Source organism: Syngnathoides biaculeatus, chromosome 15 (assembly GCF_019802595.1).
Source record: "Syngnathoides biaculeatus isolate LvHL_M chromosome 15, ASM1980259v1, whole genome shotgun sequence".
Classification (NCBI taxonomy): Eukaryota; Metazoa; Chordata; class Actinopteri; order Syngnathiformes; family Syngnathidae; genus Syngnathoides; species Syngnathoides biaculeatus.
Window position 1 is genome coordinate 1,983,816 of NC_084654.1, and position 26,418 is coordinate 2,010,233.

Sequence of the window (26,418 nt, forward strand, 5' to 3'; positions counted from 1 at the left end):
GGAGGACAACCTCGGCCCAAGAGGAGACCTGAGGACTCCCCTGCGTCTCCCGACTACAGTCAGGAGACCGAAGTAGGAAAGGTTAGCAACCCATTTACTGAAGCTCTCTAGTGCCATGCACAAGCCCGGATAAATAGAAGGTTTGTGCCAAACAAATAACATGAATTACATGTATTGTACCAATGCTGAATGAAAGGAGCCAAAAGTCACAAAGATGACGAGACTCTGCTGCTCTCATTCAAACAACAACTAAAACAATGCTCTTCAAATTCCTGATGCAGAATGACCCAATGCATACTGCGAAACCAAATGTCAACCTTTTGAAGATAAAGTTACGGGGCATTATTCAATTGCCAAATCAGCAGTCATATCTCAGCCAAATACTGTGGAGCATGCTTTTTTTCTGAGGATAAATCTGAAGGTAATAAGACTCGTAAACAATCAGTAACTGAAGGTAGTATAGCTGTGTTAAAGATGAGACAAAGTGTTTTTAGGGAGGAAACTCAGAATGTGTTGATGTTCATGAGGTCCAGACTAAAAAGAAGTTTATCGCTCAAATTATTGTAAAATTCAGCGTCGTTCTTACAATGGAGTCAAATGGCCGCCATGATGTTGATATCAACTTCTGACGTCATGTCCCTACTCAGGTTTTTGTGCTGCATGGTCGTATTTTTCCAGCGGATCCAGCAATGTGCAATAATTTTTTGTCGATAATTGAAAAATAAAAATGTTTCCTCCATAATAAATTTCAGATTCGAATTCAGCATAAAAAACTATAATATAAGCAAAATGTGCATTGAATACTTTACATAACCTTTAACGGAAGCCTCTCCCTAAAATTATAGGAATGGGAGCACACATTTAAAGCCCAGGTGTCATCCCTATAAACATTCTAAAATAGATGTTGTAATGAAAAATACATGTAACACTTCAATGTCTATACGGGGAAAAAAAAGTGAGCGGAGAGCGCGTCATCCATGCACAAAGTTGCGCAATTGAGTGTCCCTCGACCTCCAAGTGGTCGCCATGTTAGTCGCGTCGTCTGTCCTTGTCATCGTCACTTCTGTCGTTGAAAACGCGCAGTGCCTGCTACTACGGACGCCAAACAACAGAGATATTCGCATTTTTCCAACGCCCTTTCTGACACCGAAGTTCTTTTCGAAAAGGATAACACCACACAACCAAGTGAAGTTACCGGGGCAATATTACACTATTGTTTCGAGCCCTCAGGGTAATATTACACTATTGTTTCGAGGCTTATTCAGATGATATCCGATCGCGGCCAAACCACATCTCGTCCGATCCACTTCCGCCCATCGCGGCTCATCGCAGTCGGCCAGTGTGGCTTATGACAGAGCCGAGCGGTGCTGCTTTAGTCACAGTTGAGCCGGGGCGCTTTATGCGCGCACGTGAGTGAGGAACGCATTCTCGGCTGCCCCCGTCGCAAAGCCCAACGCACAGCCTTCGCAGAAGCCGTGATCGTCGAACACGGCGCCTCAGCCGGTGTGGCTGAGTTTCGGCGCCGTGGTGGCATGTAAGGAGGAAGTGGACCCTAGCTATGTTGCTTTTAGGGGTATGTTCGAAGTCGCCGCAGTACTCAATAAACACTATCGAGACATTGTTGGCTGGGCGACGCGCACATCGACACATTTCATACGTGGATCTTTTGTTACGTTATGAGAGAGACCGATTACGTGGTCCGCCCCAAACTATTATATTTTTTAGTAGCTGTATGCGCACATCAACACATTTCATACGTGGATCTTTTGCTACGTTATGAGAGAGACCGATTACGTGGTCCACCCCAAACAATTTTGTTATTTGGAATCCACGAAGCTCTGCAATCCATTTTTCACAACGAACAGGGTCTCTTTCAAACTTATGAAGGCTAGTTCCATTCTCCCGAGTGTTCAAGCAATGTCCAACAATGCAATGAGCCAACATTTTGGCTAACACGAAGGAACAACGAGCTACCTTCACGGAGGTAAAACTAATGGAAACAAACGAGTCCACTAGGGGGCGCCTCTGTTCTGTACGTCACTTCCTCCTTCTTCTCGAAAACAAATCCCTCGAGAAGACTTTCATGGCGGGAGTTCCAAAAAGCTGTCTACGTCAAAAGCATGTTTTGTGGTGAAAAAATACATGGGACCATATTGGCTGTGGGTTTTTCATTAATAATATACCAAAATCATCCATTTGACGACACTTGAGCTTTAAAGTTAGGAGATGAGGGTTCAGTGTTTCTTTTAATGCCATAGTTATGTACTTGACGTGTTGGAGAGGGGGTGTGACGCTGACGCAGGAGCATCACATGGACCTCGGAGATGTTCCAGACAGGCTCTTTTCGAAAGACTGGTGTTTGTGTTCTCTTTGTGACCTAATGTCAAATTTGGCGGAATGCCAGTGTTGTCATGAGTTTGAAAAGGTCAAACAAAAAATAGAGCACATCGGAATGAACTTGGATCATGATCAATGTGTCTGCATAACATAGACACTAGATAATAGATATGAAGTTGTTTGTTTGGACGAAGACGTGTTACATATCAATTTAGTTATGATCCATGACAGTTTTATGGAAGGACCACTTTTATACCCAGTGGAAAATCGGTGTTTACACATATTTAACTGTCTTGGAATGCTACGTAAATGCTACGTGAATGCTACGTGGATGCTATGTGAATGCTGCGTGAATGCTATGTGAGCTATGTGAATGCTATGGGCTATCTCCAAACTTTATCAAAAATGCAAGCTTATTTTCTGTGTATGGCGTAGGACTATCTAATGGTTTATTTACAGTGCCTTGTGAAAGTATTCGGCCCCCTTGAACTTTTCGACCTTTCAAACATTTCATGCTTCAAACATAAAGATATAAAATTAATGTGTTTTGGTCAAGAAAACCAACAACAAGTGGGACACAATCATGAAGTGGAACAAAATTTATTGGATATTTTAAACTTTTTTAACAAATAAAAACCTGAAATGTGGGGCATGCAATATTATTCGGCCCCCTTCCATTAATACTTTGTAGTGCCACCTTTTTCTGCAGTTACATATGCAAGTCGATTGGGGTAAGTCTCCATCAGTTTTGCACATCGAGAGACTGAAAATCTTGCCCATTCTTCCTTGTAAAACAGCTCGAGCTCAAATGAGGTTGGGTGGAGAGCGTTTATGAACAGCAGTCTTCAGCTCTGTGCACAGATTCTCAACTGGATTCAGGTCTGGACTTTGACCTGGCCATTCCAACACCTGGATATGTTTATTTGTGAACCATTCCATTGTCGAGTTAGCTTTATGTTTTGGATCATTGTCCTGTTGGAAGATAAATCTTCGTCCAAGTCTCAGGTCTTTTGCAGACTCCAACAGGGTTTCTTCCAGAATGGTCCTGTATTTGGCTACATTCATCTTCCCATCAATTTTAACCATCTTCCCTGTCCAGGCTGAAGAAAAACAGGCCCAAAACACGAAACTGCCACCACCATGTTAGACAAAGGGGATGGTGTGTTCAGGGTGATGAGCTGTGTTGCTTTTGCGCCAAACGTATCGTTTTATATTGTGGCCAAAAAGTTCGATTTTGGTTGCATCTGACCAGAGCACCTTCTTCCACATGTTTGGTGTGTTTCCCAGGTGGGTTGGGCCAACTTTAAATGAGTCATTTTATGGATATCTTTGAGAAATGGCTTTCTTCTTGCCACTCTTCCATAAAGGCCAGATTTGTACAGTGTTCAACTGATCGGTGTCCTATGAACAGACCCTCCCACCTAGATCTCTACAATTCATCCAGAGTGATCATGGGCCTCTTGGCTGCATCTCTGTTCAGTCTTCTCCATGTTTGAGGTGAAAGTTTAGAGGAACGGCCAGGTCTTGGAAGATTTGCAGTGGTCTGACACTCCTTCCATTTCAATATGTTTGCTTGCACAGTGCTCCTTGAGATGTTTAAAGCTTGGGAAATCTTTTTGGATCCAAATCCGGCTTTAAACGTCTCCCAACAGTATCTCGGACCTGCCTGGTGTGTTCCTTGGTCTTCATAATGGTCTCTGCACTTTAAACAGAGACCGTCACAGACCAGGTGCATTTCTCCGGAAACTTTATTACACATGGGTGGATTCTATTTATCATCATCAGTCAACATTGGATTATTCAGAGATCCTCACAAATTGAGTTTGGTGCACTGAACGTAAAGGGGCGGAATAATATTGCACGTTCCACTTTTCAGTTTTTTATTTGTTAAATATCCAATAAATTTCAGTCCATTTCACAATTGTGTCCCACTTGTTGTTGATTCTTGACCAAAAAAATGAAAATTTTACATCTTTATGTTGACGCCTAAAATGAATTTCCTCCATGTGGCCCCTGAGCTAGAATGACTCCCCTGCATTAGTATGACACTAATGTGGTCTGAGGCTCCCAGGTGACGCCGCGGGCTTTGTAGGCTACTATGTGGATTATATAAATATTGTCCAGGATGTTGATGATCTCCTCTTGTAGGAAATTTAACATATCCATGAAGTTGTTGAAACACATCCTGGCATGGTTAAAATCCCTAACCAGGATGAGGAAGGCATCAGGGTGTGATGTCTGCTGCTCACCGGTTGAGTCCGTACAGTGCCTCGCTTCTGCTGTTAGTTGAGCTAGGAGGGATGTACAGTGAAGAAAATAAGGATTTGAACATCCTGTTATATTGCAAGTTCTCCTACTTAGAAATCATGGAGGGGTCTGAAATTTTCATCGCATTTGCATGCCCTCTGTGAGAAAGATAATTTAAAAAGAAAAATCCAGAAATCACAAAATATGATTTTTTTAATGATTTATTAGTGTGATAGAGAAGCAAATACGTATTTGAACACCTGAGAAAACCAATGTTAATATTTGGTAAAGTGGTTTTTGTTTGCAATTACAGAGATCAAACGTGTCCTGCAGTTGTTCACCAGGTATGCACACACTACAGGAGGGATTTTGGCCCACTACTTCACACAGATCTTCTCTAGATCAGACAGATTTCTGTGCTGTTACTGAGAAACACAGTGTTTCAGCTCCCTCCAAAGATTTTCTATTGGGTTTACGTTTGGAGACTGGCTAGGCCACGCCACAACCTTGATGTGCTTCTTACGGACCCACTCCTTGGTTTTCCTGGCAGTGTGCTTCAGGTCATTGTCATGTTGAAAGACCCAGCAATGAACCATCTTCAATGCTCTGACTCAGGGAAAATGTTGTTCCTCAAAATCTCACAATACATGCCCGCGGTCATCCTCTCCTTAATAGAGTGCAGTCGTCCTGTCCCATGTGCAGAAAAAAACACCCCCAAAGCATGAAGCTACCACCCCCATGCTTCACGGTAGGAATGGTGTTCTTGGAATGGAACTCATCATCCGTCTTCCTCCAAACACGGTTAGTGACATTATGACCAAAAAGTTCCATTTTGGTCTCATCTAACCACAAACATTTCAACCATGACTCCTCTGTATCATCCAAATGGTCATTGGCAAACTTAAGACAGGCCTTGACATGTGCTGGTCGAAACAGGGGAACCTTCCGTGGCATGCATGATTTCAAACCATGACGTCTAAGTGTATTACCAACATTCACCTTGAAAACGGTGGTCCCAGCTCTTTTCAGGTCATTGACCAAGTCCTGTCGTGTCGTGCTGGGCCGATTCTTCAACTTTCTAAGGATCGTTGAGACCCCGCGAGGGGATATCTTGCATGGGGCTCTACTCCAATTGAGATTGACTGTCATGTTTAGCTTCTTCCATTTTCTAATGATTGCTCCAACAGTAGATCTTTTTTCACTAAGCTGCTTGGCAATTTCACTGTAGCCTTTTCCAGCCATGTGGAGTTGTACAATTTTGTCTCTGCTGTCTGTGGACAGCTCTTTGGTCTTGGACATGTTACAAGTTCGAGTTTTACTGATTGTATGGGCTGTACAGGTGTCTTTATGCAACAACCTCACACAGGTGCATCTAATTCAGGATAATACATGGGTTGGAGGTGGACTTTTAAAGCCAGACTAACAGGTGTTTGAGGGTCAGAATTCAAGCTGATAGGTGTTCAAATTCTTATTTGCAGCGGAATCACACAAATCGTTAAAAATACATACGTTGTGATTTCTGGATTGTTCTTTTTAGATTATCTTTCTCACACCGGACATGCACCTACGATGAAAATTACATAACCCTCCATGATTTCTAAGTGGGAAAACTTGCAATGTAGAAGGGTGTCCGTATATTTATTTCTTCACTGTAAATGGGTGTCAGGAGAACAGCATTAGGTAGAAGGGTACTTAATGATCATCAACTCTAGCAGTGGTGAACAGTGTTGACAAACCACTGCAGCGTTATTGCACCATCATCCCTGATGTAAACACAAGTCCCTCCCACCACGATTCTTCCCTCCCTCGACGAGCGCTGTCTCGGCTCACCTCTGTGGCCCTTTTTGGTGTTAGGACCATAGTCTACTACAACATGTCAGACAAGAGGAGGAGCAGCCATCAACAAACGTTGGTCTCCGATCTTTATGTATTTAACTCTGAGAGCAGTGCATCTCAAGTTAATTGAAGCGTTCCAACGATTTTATCAATGCTTTAAGGTGGTTTTGGTGGACAATTCAGGGTCCAGCGAAACGTCTGCGGTCTGGCAGGGGGACCAACTTTGAAGGCGCATGTTGAGGGCTGGGCAAACCTCAGAGAAAACAGGAATCAAGGAGTTTCTGTAAGAGAGTGGGTGTTCGTGGCTGTTTAATCACCCCGATGCGTTGCAAATTGCCAGCAGTTTGGAAAGGCTCATCAGAGTAATACGACAGATTCTAGACTAGATTCATTATCCATAAAATTGGTCCAACTGTACACACATGATGTCCTGGAGACACTTTTTGCGTAAGTAACAGCATTTGCCAGTGCTTGACCATTAATGTATGATTTCACTTCCCCAGATATGCCAGGTATAATTATTCTAGCAATGTTCCTTTTTCAAAAGAGTAATGCTGTTTCCGCTCACTGTGGGTGACACCAATCGGACACACAAACAGCAGTGGAAGCAGCTCAAATATCTTGCTGAAACTTTTGGAAGTAATGAAAAGGAGAGGGCTTTGCTGAGTGTGAACTCTGTGTGTGGGAGATTGGGATAGTTTTGTATGTTTCGGCTGCCAACAGGTGGCGACAGGTTGTATGGTGATGCAGTTGACTGAAGGAGAAGTAGAAAAGTCAGAGCCCGCGAAAGAGAAGCTGTGTGGCGAGTGTTGCTATGTGTGTACCTACAAGCTGTGTTTTTCAAGAGAGAGATTTCCTGCTGTGAAGGCAATAAACTAATGTTTTCCTCACACTATCTGAGGCATCTGTCATGAATGATGTAACATGTACTGTTATGAGAAAAAGTTTTGGATTGCAAGGTGCTAGTTCTAATCATCTTTTAGCTTGTACTTGTACTGGAGCTCCAGTATTTTGTTTAGCTTTTAGTGTGTAGCGACTTTCTGTAAGCCATTAGCCCTACGTATAGCATACTGTATAGTGTGTATAATTTATAGTATAAATCCATCCATCCATTTTCTACTGCTTCTCCAGGTCAGGTCGCGGCGGAGGAAGCTTAAGCAGGGATACCCAGACTTCTCTTTCCCCAAAAACTTATTGAAGCTCTTCGAGGGGGATCCCTTGTCATTCCCAGGCCAGCTGAGAGACAAAGTCTCTCCAGTGCGTCCTGGGTTTTCCCCGGGGTCTCTTTCCAGCGGGACATGCCCAGAACACCTCACCAGGGAGGTGTCCAGGAGGCATCTGTATCAGATGCCCCAGCCACCTCATCTGGCTCCTCTCAATATGAAGGAGCAGCAGCTCAACACTGAGCCCCTTCCAGATGACTGAGCTTCTCAACTGATCTCTAAGGGAACGCCCGGACACCCTGTGGAGGAAAGTAATTTTAGCCGTTTGTATCCTGGATCGTGTTCTTTCGATCACGACCCACAGCTTGTGCCCATAGGTGAGGGTAGGAACGTAGATCGAATTGCAAAGAGGGAGCTCAGCTGAAAGGCGAAGCTCTAAAGGACCGATACAAAGTCCGCATCACTGCAGACGGTGCACCGATCCGTCTGTTGATCTCCCGCTCTATTCTTCCCTCACTTATGAACAAGACCCCAAGATACTTGAACTCCTCCACTTGGGGCTGGATCTCATCCCCGACCCAGAGAGGGCATGCCACCCTTTTCCGACTGAGGACAATAGTCTCAGATTTGGAGGTGGTGATTCTCATCCTAACCGCTTCAAACTCGGCTGCAAACTGCTCCAGTGAGAGTTGGAGATCACATCTTTATGAAGCCAACACAACCACATCATCTGCAAAGGGCAGAGATGCAATGCTGAGGCCACCAAACCAGACTCACTCTCTGTCTTGGCTGCACCTAGAGATTCTGTCCATAAAAGTTATGAACAATAATCTATGGTATATTGTGTAAAATCCTGTAGACTGATTTATACTTATTTCTCTGTTTCACTTAAAATATAACATTACAAATGATTTTATTAAAGTAAAAGAGAAAACCAAACCTTGTGTCTTTATTTGAATCACTGAGGTAGAATAAAAACTGGACTGCGCACAGGCCCCTTTCACTTGGTCAACTCCCGGTCAGGGTGAAACATTGCTTTGGGTACTATTTCATGTGAAAGTTGACGTCCTTTGACATCCTTACATTTTTACATTGTGAAACATAATAACATGGAATTTCATTGGAATCCATTAGGCTTAGCTTTTTTGTTGCACTGTTAGCTGTCAAAACCATGCAGGTGGTCACAAAGAAGTAACTTTTCACCCCTAAGTATGTTTCAGCTTAAAGGAAGACTTTGTCAAAACTAATAGGAATGAGAGCACACATTAAAAGTTAGTCGATGAGGGTTCAGTGTTTCTTTTAATGCCAAAGTTATCCGCAGATTTCACTGAGAAACATCTCTAAATTGGAAAAGTATTATCGAAATTCCTCTCTCGCTCAGACATTCCAATGAGGCCAGCTGGAAAACTAACAGCCAATCAGCGTTTCCCACGCCTGCCATGCTTCCTGTTCTGACGCCCCATTGCTCGTGGATACATTTAATCAAAAAGAGAACGTCCCCTAGCGCTTGAGCCAGAAGCCAGTTGACTTGTTGGAGAGGGGCGGTGGCACTAACGACGAACAATAACAGTTCCATTATATGGACCGTGGAGATTTGTTTGATGCCTTTGTGAGGAGTTGGTTTAGATGTAGAAAATATACAGCAGGCGTAGCCTGAGTTTTCGTTTTTGTTTTTGTTTTTTACCCCAAGCAGCAAACCTCTCTCAAGTGACCAGCAACAGCGGCAGTGGGGTACAGGTGGGGGGGCGCATGTGCGGATCACTGTAAATAGTAACCAAGAAGTGTTGTGTTCAGACAGCCAGCAAAGCGAGTTGATGTTATAACTATATTGACCATTGAGCAAACAAAATAAAAATAACAATGTACAATGTTCCAGCGTTTGAGCCAGAACACACACAGGTGGAATTCGACGTGTTGGGAGGGACGTGGGGCTGACGACGAACAATAACAGTCCCATGAAATGGACCGCAGAGATTTGATGCTTTTCTGAGGAGTTGGTTTAGCTGTAGCAAACATTTAGCAAGTGGCCAGACATTTTTTTTTTTTAAACACCATGTTGTACTGCAAAGCTTCTTGTGATCCACTGGCGGCGAGGGTGGGCTGTTGCATGCGCGGATCGCCGTAAATAGTAACTGGGGAGTGTTACACGTATATATCCATGCATACATTTTCTGAGCCGCACGATGGTCGAAGGTGAACTGGAGCCTATCCCAGCTGCCAACGGTCAGAAGGCAGGTTACACACACGCAGACACGGGGAGAACATGCAAACTCCACACACGGAGGTCCAGAAGCTGCTCATAATGTATGTTTTACCATCCCAGCACGAGAGGCAATAACTTAGCAGCTAATAACCAGTATTGATTAAAGCCGGTGCAAATTTTCCCGCTGATGAATGAGCCTCAACTGTGACAGCCACAGCGTCATCCTGTCCGGGTGACCTCACGGGAGGTTAAAGGTCTGTAATGGTCTGTAATGCTAAGCACCGGCGACGTCAGGGGCGGGGTCAAGGATGTTTCTTTCGGTTTAGCTCTGAATGCTGGCACAAAAACATTTTGCTTGGATTTCAAATATGTTCTTTATTTTCCATTTTTATTTTCAATTAATGTCCAAAATATATGTAACAATAATATTACTTCATATTGGAGGGTTTATTGTGCATCTAAATTTTGGAGAGTCTTCCTTTAACCTACATAATTAATTATTATATATTTATCGCATAATTTTCCATAACAATGTGTGTATGTTTACCATACTTTTTGCCCTGACTGGAAGTCAGAGCCTGTTGACTGTGGCGGAACCAATGATGGATGCAGAGTGCACAGTCCAGTTTTTATTCTATGTGATTGATTTGAATACATTTAATTATTAAATGGTTGTAAAATTATGCACAAGTAAACGTGCTGCATTGTGCTGTACAGACTGATGCAAAGTGTTTGGCAACTGACTCAATGTGCTTCTGTAATATTAGTCATTTCTGGGGGGTAGGAGGGTCAGGAATTACCCGGAGAAAGCCCGCATAGGTACAGGGAAAACATGCAAATGCCGCACAGCAAGACTAAATTTAAACCCAGGTATTTACCCAGTCTCAATGTGTTAACCTGCCAACTGTGGTGTTCATCAATGTAAATATAAATTCTAACATTTTTGTGTTTCAACATCAGGTTGGTGCAATGCAGTGACTCTAGGATATCAGATGTTCCTATCAATGTCCCTGCTAACACTGTGAAACTTCGTCTTGAAAAGACCCTGATCACCAGGGTGCCCAGGGCTGCCTTCTTCAACCTGTCAGAGCTGCTCTTCTTGTGGATTATCTACAACTCCATCACAACCATACACCCTAGCAGCTTTCTTAACCTGAAAGCCCTGAGAGAGCTGCGTCTGGATGGAAATCACCTAACTGCCTTCCCATGGGAGGGGCTTAGAGACATGCCTCGCCTTCAGATGCTTAGCTTTCACAACAACCGACTATCCAGCGTTTCACCTCACGCAGCACTCTTTCTGGCAAACATCACCTATCTAGACCTGTCCAGTAACAGGTTTGACCAGCCCGGAATGAGCTCATTAACGAACTGGGCCTAGTCAGTAAATGTGTTTAAATTCTCTCCTCTCCTTAGGTTGACTATATTATCTGGCAAACTGCTGGACCTTTGGTTCCCTCTTTCTGGTCAACGGGAGAGATCAGTAAAAAGAAGAATTTTGGGTATGGCAACATACAAAATGTATCATTGACCAAAACTAGTTTATTAGCTACTGAAAGTAATGTTTTATATTTTGTACCGTATGTTTTTTTGAATGGTTTTCCTGTACACTAACATAATGGTTCATGTTTGGTGTCACTCAAAATTTACATGCAGAGGTAGAAGCCATTTCACTTTCACTTTACAGAGCGCTTATACTAAGACAATTTTTAATTTCACTGGAGACAAAGAAAAAAATGTTTCGAATAAGATTATCCGGTCAGCTGAAACTATGTGTAAAATATGGCTGCACTACTATTATTGCTTGGAAATGTATGGTTGCTTATGCTCATTAGTGTTTTGTGACAAAATCTGGAGATACTGTTGCGTATTATCTAGATCCCACCTAGTGCCCTTCCACCCATTTATTGAACCTCTGGAGTTCCATGCACAAGCCTGGCTAAATAGAAGGGTTGTGCCAAACAAATAATGTGAATTACATTTACTGCGGCAATGTGAATGAAAGGAGCTAAAAGTCACAAAGACTCTGCTGCTCACATTCAAACAATAACTAAAAAAAAATGCTCTTCAATTTGCTGATCCAGAATGACCCAATGCAACGTTATGGGGGATTATTCAATTGCCAAATGAGCAGCCATCTCTCAGCCAAATACTGTGGAGCATGCTTTTTCTGATGATAAAACTGAAGGTAATGAGACTCATAAATAATCAATAACTGAAGGTAGTTTAGCTGTGTTAAAGATGAGACACACTTATCTTTAGGAAGGAAACTCAGAATGTGTTGATGTTCATGAGCTCCAGACTAAAAAGAAGTGATTGAACTGTAGGTATTTTCATACAGTTTTGTTGTTGTTTTTGTTTTAATGTTCCATTTTTGTGGAAAAATATTTTGTTGTGATCTATCAAAAGAACACCCAAATCTGTGGCTGCTCAGAATCCATTTTGGTCATTCCCAGTCTTAGTTTATTTCAGAAATAAAGTGGGGTTTTTTTTTTCGTTTTTCTTTAACTCGAGGATACTAACAAATGTCCCCCACTTTCTTACATACATCAGATCGATATTACTATAATATATAACAATAAAAGTATAATATCAATTGATACCTAGGTCTCCATGACAACCCATGGTTGTGTGACTGCCAGATCTCATTGGTGTTGTCACTATCAATGACCCTGGGGAGTCCCGTGGTTCTTATGGACCCGCTGCTTACATGCAGAAGGTCTCTCAATCAGTCAGGGATGGTGCTGACTGAAACAGAGCTGCTTCACTGTATGAGACCATCCATCCAGCCTGTGGCCACCAGAGTCATATCCCTGCTGGGCAGTAGTGTAATTCTCCGCTGTGATGCCACTGGCTACCCAACGCCATCTTTGACATGGGTCAAAACTTCAAATTATGCAGGTAAGAACTGAAAAGTTTACAAGAATTTGAAGACTTTCTGTGATTGGGCAACCAGTTCATAGTGATTTAATTACTTCTCACTTATGTCCCTCAGACTGCTGTCGACAGGACATCATTGGTGACAATGATCAACTGCCCAGGAATGTGGAAAGTTGTAAGATGTATTTGCCCATCCGTTTGCTATTTTTCTTTAATTATAACTGAGTAAGTGTTCTCAAACTGGAGGGACCTGTCACAGGGGGGACTTTTTTCCAGCACCCCCTTATAATTGCAAACTTAAGAGTAATTATCAAGTGTCTACCCCTAAATGGAATCATTTGTTGTGATGTTTCAATTTAGTGATCAATTGTTGAATTTGAAAGGAACTTAGTTGAATTAAACAATTAATAATTGATGCAAACTAACTTGCACTGTTTCCACTAACAACACGGGAATAAACGACACGTGGTTATACTTAATAACTTTTACAACCACTACGGTGACATGTTTTCTGAATAGAAACCGGCGACTTTAATTCCCGCTAAGAAACAGACGACATGAACGGAATTGTATTCACATTGTTTTCTGTTTGACACAAAAGGAGGAATGTAGTTATTTGTTTTACCTGACATATGTGCTTCCAACCTGCAAATATATTGCAGACGTCGCCTTGCCTTCCCTGTACAGTTCTAGATGAGGAAAGAGAGTGAGTCACCAATCAAGGTCAGTAAGGTGGCCGTTCAGGCCACCCAAAAGGAGGTGCTTGGTTGGACAGTTGAGTAGGTCGGCCAGGAGGCCAAGCTCCAGGGTCTTTATTCACACAGACATCTGTGATGAAAATCACAAAGGAAAAGCAGGAGCCAGGTCGAGTGGTTGAGTGCCACCAAAACAGGAGCAGGTTGTCGCTGCTGGGAAAACGCCCCCGGAACAGGAGGATAGTGGTAGCCACTCGTTAAGCATTGCGAAAATGGGAGCAGAAAAAGGTAGCAGCTGGTACCCGCCATGGGCCGGGAGCCAGCTGAACAGAGGCAAGAGGTGGTCACTGCAGGCCGGGGGCCTGCCACAGAGGGTGAGGAGCAGCCACAGGAGCCAGCCGGGGCAGAAGGACTTGGCTTTGGACTGAGAGAACACGTCTGTAATGACATGGTAACAGTCAGGATCCCGAGAAGGGGTCTGTCAATTGCCTTAGAGAAATATCCCTTCACAGTACATGGTAGCTTGAAATAGGTCTGGGTGCAGTAGCTGCCCCATGAGATTATATGCCTAGAGGACCAGTCAATATGGGGTTTATATAATCTCAACCATGAATTCCCTAAAAGTCACAGCGCCAAAAATCTGAAAACTAATACGTCATGAGTGGGAATCAGAAAATGTGAGCATGACAGATTGGGTGCTGTGAGTAGTGTTGCCTAAAAAACTGCCATCTGAAGCTGAGACATTGCAATGACATTTGAACTCAAAGGTTCTAAGGCGCATACGCTTACCAAGGAGAATGTTTAGTAAGATTGCGTCAGAAGCACATTCATTGAATACTGTCATTTCAATTACGCGATTCGAATAGCATAGTGTAACTTCAGGAAAAGGATGGGTAAGATCCCTCTTAATGAGATACAAAATCACTGTTCCAGTGCCTTTGTTTGCGGCACAGGCAGCTTTGACATGACAGTTGCTCACGGAAGGACCCAACTGCCCACGTAGTAGCACCGTCCTTCCCTCCACCGGCATTGATGTTTCTCGGTGGAGAGAAATAACCAGCACAGTTACATTGGTTCATCTGTAGTGGCACTGGCTAATGGAATTAGGTGAGCAACAGGTGTTTTGCCCCGGTTCGGCTGGTCACTGAGGCTAGTTCTCACAGTGCGTGGAGATGCATCCGTCCTCCGATCTTTTCAGCTTGCGATCTATGAGTCCTTTGTCTAACTTGATGGAGAGAAAAAATATGTGTCCAAGTCGATTGGAAGGTTTAATGCAGGGGTCAGCAACTCGCAATTTCGGAGCCGCGTGTGGCTTTTTTATCCTTATGATGTGGCTTTGGGAAGCTTGGTAAAATAAATTTTAAGTGTCTGATTGAAGTATACATTTATTTGTCTCAAAAACGTGTATCATGTCTTCTTGCTAAGTCAAAGTTTTAAACTTCTTTCTTTTAACTTTTTGCAATTTCGGTGATCACCTTTCGCCTTCTTCAGAGACGTTTGGCAGTACTTGACATGTCAGCAGGCAGATTTGACAGCCGGCATGTGCGAAAAACCCAGTGACATGAAATCCACACAATAGCTGGACAAAGTGTTTTATTTGTTTGTTTGTTTTTGTTTAATTGTATTTGTATATTGCAAGATTTTTGTGATGTCAAAATATTACAATTAAATAATAGATATATTATTATTATATTATTTTCGTCATTCAAAATATGTATCACTCTCTCCGAGACTCCAATAGGGATGAAATGATTTGACAATGCTGGGCGCGTTGGTTCAGGACAGAAGTCTCATTAAGGAGGTAAAATAAATATTTAGGCAGTTATTTTGCATATACCTCTACTTACGAAATTAATCCGTTCCGTTCATTTCATAACTTTAATTATTCATGAGTAGAAACACATTTTACATATAAATAGCACGATCTGTTCCATCTATTGCATCACTTTCAAACCAAGATGCAGCACAGGACATTTATGTTCAGTGAAATCCATTGACATTTTTTTCCTTTCGTACCTTGAATTATCTTTGTAACGAGAGACAAATTTTTTTTGCGTAGGGTTTTCGTATCCTGAATTTTTCATTTGTAGAGACTTTCGTTGATAGAGGTATGAATATTTATTTTATTGTTGAGTGAAATAGTGCTCTTTTGGATTATATTGTATTGTATTGTAATACCTTCGGCAGGGTTTTTTAGTTGCTCCGGGAACCACAGTTTGAGAACCCTTATTTGACAGATTCATGTACAGTGGTATGTCTACTTAAAAAATTAATCCATTTCGGAAGTCGTTTCGAACGTGAATTTTTCGTAAGTAGAAACGTATTTTACATGTAAATGGCCTAATCCGTTCCAAGGCCACCGCCAAAAATGAGCATTCAAAATACATAATTGAAAGAATAATAAAAACTATGTCCCGGGTTCGATCGCGGACAAGCCTGTGTGGAGTAAGCATGTTCTCCCCGTACCTGCATCGTTTTTTTCCAGGCACCTCGGTTTCCTCCCACATCCCAAAACATTAATTGGACACTGTAAATTGGTCTTAGGTGTGATTGTGACTGCAGCTCTTTGTCTCTATATGCCCTGCGATTGGCTGATTGGCTGGCAACCAGTTCAGTGTCTATCCTGCCTCCTGCCCTTTGACCGCTGGGATAGGCTCCAGCACTCCCCACGATCCTCAAAAAAAGCGGCTAAGAAAATGGATTGATGGATTAATAAAAACCATGTTAATTTACCTTTGACAGTAGGAGACTATGAGAAGAGAAGGGTGGGAGACAAGCAAAAGGCATCGTGGAGGACAGAGGAGAAGGTAAACCTTTGACAGCTGAGAGAAAACATACGTACGAATGTACGTAGGCACACCACTTAATTCCACAAGATTTTGTTGGGGCCCATGATGAAGAAAGATAAATAAATGTGCTAGCATGATTCGGTGACATTTGAGTGTCCAAGGGAAAAGAAAAGCATTATTGGTAAAGATTGCCATCCATCATAGCCAATGGGATGGCATGAAGTAGAAGAGCACCTCTATCGTGCCACACAAACCGAGACAGGATGTTTATGTTTGGTGGAATTTGGGGGCTGTGAATCCTATTTTTTCCTTTGGGATCTTGAATTTTCATTCGTAACGGGAGACAATATTTTTTCCAAGGAGTTTTGTGACCTAAATTTTTCATTACTGGAGATGTTCGTAAGTAGAGGTACCACTGTACCTGATCAATAATACATACAGTATACAACATGGCCTAGAGACTGAGGATAGATCAATTACCTAATTAAAGTGCAACCACACACATTTTTATGTTGTGCTTTTAAATACATTGAATATGTATGAGGATAAGTGCTGCAAAAGCAAGACCAAAAACAACAAATGTTTCAAATCTCTTTTAAATCTTTTCCACAGTGCATCGTCATTTAAAGGCCTCTTTATACTCCTGTGCATGGCTTGCATCATATAGTGGGCAGTGCAGCCGCAATGCCCTGATGCAAAACTTGACGGGTGGACGGGGCAGAAATTGTTGCTGCGTGGAGACTTCCACTGAGATCACCTCTTGTGATTGGTTTGTTTTAGAAACTGTACAGGCTGTGAAGACGTGCTCCACTTTCCCCCTTGTTTCATCAGTACTATCACTGATGTAGTGGCCACACGAACCACCTATGCTGTGGCCTTCTTGATCAATATTCCTTTATAATTATACCTATCACCAGGTTATCTAAGTCATTTTGTTTGAGCACGCAATGTCACACGCTCGCCATTGTTGGTGCTTTGTTCGCCATTGTTGTTGTTTGGTTCCTTGTTCCGGAAAGTAAAAAAAACCTACCGGAAATCGACATAAAATGCTGAAGAAACTCCACCTTGTGGTGTCCTAGCCAATACAAGTTGTAGCGACACCCCCAACTTGAGAGAGAAGGTTCATTTCTCATCTGTCTTCGTCATTAGTCATTTTTAAAACATCATGTGTGGGTTGTGATTCATTACAAAGGCAAACTGTGAAACAGATAGCCGCAGTGAAGTCAGCGTGATCGCTGCCTACGCGACTATCAAGACACATTGAGCCTATCTTTTTCATTGTTCTCTCAAACACCAACTTCCCTAATGTCTTCCCTCACTTCATTGATCAGCCTTCTCTTTGATCATCCTTTAGCTCTCGTGTGGCAGGTTCATCCTCATCATTGTTCTAACAGTATAGAGTATGCACTTGCCCATTTGCGGTCCACTGTTTGTGGCCCTGCATATTTGCGAGTTTTGCTCTTCCTTTGGGTTATTTTTTTGTTTTCATAATGTACCATATTTTCACGACCATATGGTACACTTAAAAGTTCTCTCCAAAATAGACAGGGCACAATATAATGTACACCTTGTATGCACACCAAGTTCCAAAATCTGTTAGTGTTCTGTGATAATTCCAACAAAGTAGAACCTAACACATGCAAATCACATTGTTAGCATGCATGCTAGAGTGTGTTTCAGCATGCATGAAAGCTACCGTATGATGGCACTTATGAGGCAGTAAGGAACAATTGCAATTTTACATTTGTAAGCAGAAGAATCTTCCATTCCCCCACACATTGACAGTGTAGGCAAGTCTTTTAGTCAACTTATTCACACTCACAGTGTCATATCTAAACTAAAATTAGCACACCACAGAAACAGAAAAACAATACTATCTATAACTATCTATCCATACATCCATTTCTGAGCTGCTTATCATAAAGATGATTGCAGGAGTACTGGAGTAAAGCCCAGCTGTCATCGGGAATGAGGCAAGGGACACCCAGAACTGGTTGTTAGCCAATTGCAGGGCATATGGAGACAGACAACAGTCATACTCACCTCGGGGCAATTTAGTTTTGGGAATGTGGAAGGAAACCGGACTGCCCTGAAAAAAAAAAAAACACATAGGCACAGGGAGAAAATACAAACTCCACACAGGCGGGGCTGGGATTTAAACCCCGGTCCACAGAATTGTGAGGCCAACGCTCTATAGATCCTCCACCGTTCTGCCCATAACTAGGAAATAATAAAACAGATAAAACAATGACTGAAGAAATAATTGACACTCCCAGCATGCTTTGTGGCACTAAGGATGTAAAAAGTGTTTACATGCACTATTCATCTCCAGCATTTCCTCAGTCGTTTTATCATTTGGAAATGCAGCCCTATGGGGGCACAAACCAGTGCAATCTGTAGGCCGGTCCCAAGCCCGGATAAATGCAGAGGGTTGCGTCAGGAAGGGCATCCGGCGTAAAAACTGTGCCAAACAAATATGAGCGTTCATCTAAAGAATCCCATACCGGATCAGTCGTGGCCCGGGTTAACAACGCCCGCCCCCGGCAATGCTAACCTGCAGGGCGTCGGTGGAAATTCAGCTACTGTGGGTCGAAGACAAAGAAGAGGAGGAAACCGGATCCAGCGTCAGAAGAAAAAGAGGAATGCACAGAGCCTACAACTGAGTGTAGGGACTTTGAATGTTGGGACTATGACAGGAAAAACTCAGGAGTTGGTTGACATGATGATTAGGAGAAAGGTTGATATTCTGTGCATCCAAGAGAGCAGGTGGAAAGGTAGTAAGGCTAGAAGTTTGGGAGCAGGGTTTAAATTATTCTACCACGGAGTAGATGGGAAGAGAAATGGAGTAGGGGTTATTTTAAAGGAAGAGCTGGCTAAGAATGTCTTGGAGGTGAAAAGAGTATCAGATCGAGTGATGAGACTAAAATTTGAAATTGAGGGTGTTATGTATAATGTGGTTAGCGGCTATGCACCACAGGTAGGATGTGACCTAGAGTTGAAAGAGAAATTCTGGAAGGAACTAGATGAAGTAGTTCTGAGCATCCCAGACAGTGAGAGAGTTGTGATTGGTGCAGATTGTAATGGACATATTGGTAAAGGAAACAGGGGCGATGAAGAAGTGATGGGTAAGTACGGCATCCAGGAAAGGAACTTTGAAGGGCAGATGGTGGTGGACTTTGCAAAAAGGATGGAGATGGCTGTAGTGAACACTTATTTCCAGAAGAGGGAGGAACATATAGTGACCTACAAGAGCGGGGGTAGAAGCACGTAGGTGGATTATATTTTGTGCAGACGATGTAATCTGAAGGCGGTTACTGACTGTAAAGTAGTGGTAGGGGAGAGTGTAGCTCGACAGCATAGGATGGTAGTGTGTAGGATGACTCTGGTGGTGGGTAGGAAGATTAAGAAGACAAAGGTAGAGCAGAGAACCATGTGGTGGAAGCTGAGAAAGGAAGAATGTTGTGCGGCCTTTTGGAAAGAGGTAAGACAGGCTCTCGATAGAAAGCAGAAGTTCCCGGAAGACTGGACAACGACAGCCAAGGTAATCAGAGAGACAGGCAGGAGAGTACTTGGTGTGTCTTTTGGTAGGAAAGGGGAGAAGGAGACTTGGTGGTGGAACCCCAAAATACAAGGAGTCATACAAGGAAAGAGATTAGCGAAGAAGAAGTGGGATACTGAGAGGACTGAGGAGAGGCGAAAGGAGTACATCAAGATGCGACGTAGGGCAAAGGTAGAGGTGGCAAAGGCTAAACAAGAGGCATAGGAAGACATGTACACCAGGTTGGACACGAAAGAAGGAGAAAAGGATCTCTACAGGTTGGCCAGACAGAGGGATAGAGATGGGAAGGATGTGCAGAAGGTTAGGGTGATTAAGGATAGAGATGGAAATGTGTTGACTGGTGCCGGTAGTGTGCTAAATAGATGGAAAGAATACTTTGAGAAGTTGATGAATGAAGAAAATGAGAGAGAAGGAAGAGTTGAAGAGGCAAGAGTGAAGGACCAGGAAGTGGAAATGATTACTAAGGGGGAAGTCAGAAAGGCACTACAAAGGATGAAAAATGGAAAGGCAGTTGGTCCTGATGACTTACCGGTGGAGGTATGGAAGCAATTTGGAGAGATGGCTGTGGAGTTTTTGACCAACTTATTCAACAGAATACTAGCGGGCGAAAAGATGCCTGAAGAATGGAGGAAAAGTGTTCTAGTTCCCATTTTTAAGAACAAAGGGGATGTTCAGAGCTGTGGGAACTGTAGAGGAATAAAGTTGATGAGCCACACAATGAAGTTATGGGAAAGAGTAGTGGAGGCTAGACTCAGGACAGAAGTAAGTAACTGCGAGCAACAGTATGGTTTCATGCCTAGAAAGAGTACCACAGATGCATTATTTGCCTTGAGGATGCTCGTGGAAAAGTACAGAGAAGGTCAGAAGGAGCTACATTGTGTCTTTGTGGATCTAGAGAAAGCCTATGACAGAGTACCAAGAGAGGAACTGTGGTACTGCATGCATAAGTCTGGTGTGGCAGAGAAGTATGTTAAACTAGTACAGGACATGTATGATGGTAGCAGAACAATGGTGAGGTGTGCCTAAGTGTGACAGAGGAATTTAAGGTGGAGGTGGGACTGCATCAGGGATCAGCTCTGAGCCCCTTCCTGTTTGCAGTGGTAATGGATAGGCTGACAGATGAGGTTAGACTGGAATCCCGTTGGACCATGATGTTCGCGGATGATATTGTGATATGCAATGAAAGCAGGGAGCATGCAGAGGAACAATTGGAAAGATGGAGACATGCACTGGAAAGGAGAGGAATGAAGATTAGCCAAAGTAAAACAGAATATATGTGCATGAATGAGAAAAGTGGAGGGGGAAGAGTGAGGCTACAGGGAGAAGAGATAGCGAGGGTGGATGACTTCAAATACTTGGGGTCAACAATACAGAGCAATGGAGAGTGTGGTCAGGAAGTGAAGAAACAGGTCCAAGCAGGTTGGAACAGCTGGCAAAAGGTGTCTGGTGTGTTATGTGACAGAAGAGTGTCTGCTAGGATGAAGGGCAAAGTTTACAAAACAGTGGTGAGGCCGGCCATGATGTACGGATTAGAGACGGTGGCACTGAAGAAACAACAGGAAGCTGAACTGGAGGTGGCAGAAATGAAGATGTTGAGGTTCTCGCTCGGAGTGACCAGGTTGGATAGGATTAGAAATGAGCTCATTAGACTAATTACTTGCCTAGACTGCCAGTGTGTGAGGGGACGGTAGGCTTCTTCTGCGAATATATGTAAAACAGTAAACAGTAACAGTAAACAGTAAAAGATCCCCACCATGTGGTAACATGAATGCTAACAGATAGAGTAATTTGAGTGTATGCTATTTATGTAACCAATGCATTTTGTTGTAGTCATAGCAGTCTTCAAAATAATAGGAGTCCAATGTGACTAACTAGATTAATCTTCATTTTTAGTGTATTTTTTATTGCAATATCAAACAAGTTACCAAGAGGTGAAGTAGATTCTCAGAAAACCAACAAGATCCAGCATTCATGATATACACGCTCTTAGGGGTGTGCAAATGGGCAATTTGTTGAAAGGGGTGTTTTCAAATAAATAGGAGTTTGCCGTTGAGTTTACAAACTCAAAACTATTACGGTGAAGAAAATAAGTATTTGAACACCCTGCTTTATTGCAAGTTCACCCACTTGGAAATCGTGGAGGGGTCTGAAATTTTTGATCGGAGGTGCATGTGCACTGTGAGAAAGATAATCTAAAAAGAAAAATCCAGAAATAATAACGTATGATGTTTTAACGATTTATATGTGTGATACAGCTGCAAAAGAGTATTTCAGCACCTGTCTATCAGCGAGAATTCTGGCCCTCAAAGACCTGTTAGTCCGCCTTTAAAAGTCAACCTCCACTCTATGTATTATCCTGAATCACAAGCACCTGTGTGATGTCGTTAGCTGTATCAAGACACGTGTTCACCCCATACAATCAGTAAGACTCAAACTTGTAACATGGCTAAGACCAAAGAGTTGTCCAAAGACACCAGAGACGAAATTGTACAACTCCACACGGCTGGAAAGGGCTACGGAGAAATTGCCAAGCAACTTGGTAAAAAAAAAGGTCCACTGTTGGAGCAATCATTAGAAAATGGTAGAAGATAAACATGATCAATCTCAATCGGAGTGAAGCCCCAAGCAAGATATCACCTCGTTGGTTCTCAGTGAACCTTAGAAAGGTGAGGAATCAGCCCAGAACTACACGACAGGACTTGGTCAATGACCTGAAAAGAGCTGGGACCACCGTTTCCAAGGTGACTCTTGGTAATACACTAAGATGTCATGGTTTGAAATCATCCATGGCATAGAAGGTTCCCTGCTTCAACCAGCACATGTCAAGGCCCGTCTTAAGTTTGCCAATGACAATTTGGATGATACAGAGGAGTCATGGGAGAAACTTTTGAGGTCAGATGAGACCAAAATTGAACTTTTTGGTCATAATTCCACGAACTGTGTTTGGAGGAAGAAGAATGATGAGTGCCATCCCAAGTACACCATCGCTACCGTGAAGCATAGGGGTGGTAGCATCATGCTTTGGGGGTGTTTTTCTGCACATGGGACAGGACGACTGCACTGTATTAAGGAGAGGATGATCGCGGCCATGTTTTGTGAGATTTTGGGGAACAACCTCTTTCCCTCAGTCAGAGCATTGAGGATGGGTCGTGGCAGGGTCTTTCAACATGACAATGACCCGAAGCACACAGCCAGGAAAACCAAGGAGTGGCTCTAGGAAGCATATCAAGGTTTTGGTGTGGCCTAACCAGTCTCCAGACCTAAACCCAATAGAAAATTGGGAGCTGAAATTCCGTGTTCCTCAGCGACAGCCCAGAAACCTGTCTGATCTAGAGAAGGTGTGGGCCAAAATCCCTCCTGCAGTGTGTGCAAACCTGGTGAACTACTACAGGAAACGTTCAACCTCTGTAATTGCAAAAAAAAAAGCAACTGTACCAAATATTAACATGGGTTTTCTCAGGTGGTCAAATACTTATTTGCAGCTGTATCACACAAATAAATCCTTTAAAAAAATCATACATTGTGATTTCTGTATTTTTCTTGTATTATCTCTCTCACAGTGGACATACACCTACAATGAAAATGTCAGACCCCTCCATCATTTCGAAGTGGGGGAACTTACAATATAGTTTCAATTATCTATGTACTAACTTTGTTGTTTCTAGGATGTACAAATCCTTAGAATCCATAAACCAATATTAAGTTCTATGACCAATTTTTTTTTTTTTTTTTAGAACTGCTTCAAATCTGTGTGGCATGTAGTCAACCAATTTGAGGCACCTTTCAGCTGTTATTTCAATCCAAGATTTCTTAACGACATTCCACAATTCGTTTGCATTTCTTGGTTTTGCTTCGGAAACAACATTTTTAATGCCACCCCACAAATTCTCAATTGGATTAAGGTCCCAGGATTGGGCTGACCACTCCATGACATTAACTTTGTGGCTTTGGAACCAAGATTTTGCATGTTTACTCATGAGTTTGGGGTCATTGTCTTGTTGAAACACCCATTTCAAGGGGATGTCCTCTTCCGCATAAGGCAACATGACCTCTTTAAGTATTTTGACATATGTAAATTGATCCATGATCCCTGATATGCACTAAATAGGCCAAACACCATAGTAGGAGAAACATGCCCATATCATGATGCTTACACCACCTTGCTTCACTGCGTTCAACGTGTCCTGTACCTTAATTTTTTTTTTTTTTATCGTATCACAAACTGTCTGCGATCCCTGGACCCAAAAAAAGATTTTTACTGTCATCAATCTACAAAATCCTGGCCTTTCGGACCCTCAACATCACCCATGTATCCATCCATCCATCCATCCATCCATCCAGAGAGTCCCACACTCTACAGCTGATCCACCGTTGCTGCCGGTATTCAATTAGCGATCAAATTATGGCCACAACTCGGAAAAACACATCTTGCCTTAAGTAAGTAAGTTTCTTTCAGTTTCTCCTGTTAGTGGGCGCCACAGTGTGACATCTCAGATGTACGCGTATATTTGTTTGGCACAGTTTTTACGCTGGATGCCTTTCCTGACGCAACCCCTCTTGGGGAGTAGAGGCCCCAATGAGATACGAAATCACAACCCTTGGTTTACCAAACCAATGCTTTAACCACTGAGTTATGGGGCCTCTCACATCCTGCCTTGAGTGTAATATGTTATTTGGGCAGTGTGTTGCCAATCGGCACCCATGCGCATTGCAAGGCAGTGGCGAAGCAAATGAGATTTGCCGACCTGACCATTGCCATCCCCATAAGGGTTAGAGAACCACCTGGAGGTCCATTACAGCAGGGTTAGAGCATGCATCGTATGCGGCTGTGGCTGCTTATGGCGCATCCTTTGATGTCCACAAAAGCGTGTTTTCCTGATGAATTTCAAAGGAGGGAAAATTGTCTTGGTGACGCAGTTTATGGCGAATATTCTGCTCAGAGGTTGCTTCTTTTGCAACCTGTGAGACTGTATTTAATGTGGGTAGCTTGCAATTATCCTGTTACCATTTAAAAATAATGAATGAAGGCAATTATTTGGTTCACAGATGCAGGGGGAATTTGAGAGCATTTAGTGACACACAGCATCTGCAAGCTGAAAAAAAGTTGTCTATTCTTGACCATTTTGAAGCCTGATTTTACAAACTTGGCCATTTGTTTTTCAATTCTTTCATTGTTCAACTTGTGAACAACACTCTTTTATTCAATGTATCAAATTTGCATTTTGTTTCGGTCTGTTTGGTTGCACTTTGATTATTAATATAAATAGTTCAGTTCAGCTATTTAGCTATTAGATATTTATATTGTTATTGTTATATTACAATTCTATTATTATATTATTTATATACTATTTATAGTGTTGTTGTTATTTACTCAAGATGTTTATGGTTGTTGAGCTGGAAGAAGGTGCAGGCTTTAATAATTATGGATTGCTAACAATGAGCTATTGTTCTAGCCATGCAGGGATCTCCTAGGGTTGGTGTGCGCTGGTCAATACTCAGCTTAGATGACTTAACATTCAAGGATGCTGGTGAATATCGCTGCCAAGCTCGGAACATGGCAGGAATATCTGAAGCTAATGTTAAGCTAAAGGTGGTGGGAGTTACACGGCTCTCCCGACTCCCAAAGATGTCCCAGAAGACTCCATCAAAGTCATCACCCAACAACAAAAAGCACACCCAGACTCAAAATTATTTCTCCCACGGCTTCAGTAAAGGATAACCAGGCACCCCAAACCACTATAACAAAGTATTCCCCATTTACTAACACAGCAAATCACACTTAAAAGGTCTAAAGAAAATTACCCCCGCCAAAAAACAAAACAAAAAAAAATCTAGTCTTTACTAGAGGAATCTAACAATCAAACCATTCCCATTTCAGTCACTGTTGATTAACAGCGGAAGGATATTTTCAGTATAACTGTTGTGGTGTATCCTGAACAAGTAGGGTGGGAAACCTCAGGTGGTAGCGTTGTCGAGGATCGGACTGCAGGAAGGGGGATTTGATTGGATTTAGTACATGATATTTTACATTTCCCGTCCTGTCATAAAAATGTATGAAATAAAACTTACTGACAGGTCTTTCATGATTTTGATTACAGTTCATTTAAATAACATTTAATACTGCAGATTGTGTTGTTGTTTATCCATGTGAGATTTTCAATTTCATTTGAAATATTTTTGGTTTACTGTATGTGCTAAATCTGGCCTTCATGAATAAAAACTATTGTTGCACTTTGAGAACATCTGTGCTAAATGCATTGTAATCCAGTTCTGGTACTGAAAGATTAGTCCAGGGGTGTCCACACTTTTTTGACCCTGTGTTAGACTGCAAATTCGTCCGAAACTTTAGTACGGTTCCTGCCCCATTGCATGTACTAACCTCACCCTATAGTTCCTTTGTTTGGAACCCGGCCTGCCAGGCCGGCTTCCCTAAACTCAAAGCCAGCTTTACCTCAGCTCCGGTCCTCACCTTCCCTGATCCAGATTGGCAGTTTATCGTCGAGGTTCATGCGTCTGAATCAGGAATAGGGTTGGTTCTCGCATAGAGAAGACTCAAGGACGGAAGATTACACACCTTCACGTTATCTAAAAAATTAACTCCATCAAAACGAAATTACGACATTGGAGACCACAAACTTCTTGAAGTCAAGACAGCGATGTCGGAATGGAGACATTGGTTAGGGGGGCACAGGTCCTGTTCTTGGTATTAACA

General features: G+C 42.5%; 1 protein-coding gene across 1 annotated transcript; it reads left to right on the forward strand.

Moving 5' to 3' along the window:
- On the forward strand, positions 1-25,798 carry lrit3b (leucine-rich repeat, immunoglobulin-like and transmembrane domains 3b). Its single transcript, XM_061844338.1, has 6 exons — positions 1-81; positions 10,829-11,121; positions 11,200-11,285; positions 12,391-12,684; positions 12,779-12,838; positions 25,160-25,798. Exons 2-6 carry the CDS (start codon positions 11,012-11,014, stop codon positions 25,423-25,425), a joined length of 816 nt encoding a protein of 271 aa, XP_061700322.1. The 5' UTR covers positions 1-81; positions 10,829-11,011; the 3' UTR covers positions 25,426-25,798.
- The last annotated feature ends 620 nt before the right edge of the window (positions 25,799-26,418 follow it).

Bases quoted from the DNA above. Each gene is read 5' to 3' on its own strand.
- lrit3b (XM_061844338.1), top strand. From the start codon at position 11,012: ATGCCTCGCCTTCAGATGCTTAGCTTTCACAACAACCGACTATCCAGC. The intron at 11,122-11,199 runs GTTTGACCAGCC...TCCTCTCCTTAG, and splicing joins CTAGACCTGTCCAGTAACAG to GTTGACTATATTATCTGGCA. The intron at 12,839-25,159 runs GTAAGATGTATT...CTATTGTTCTAG, and splicing joins GCCCAGGAATGTGGAAAGTT to CCATGCAGGGATCTCCTAGG.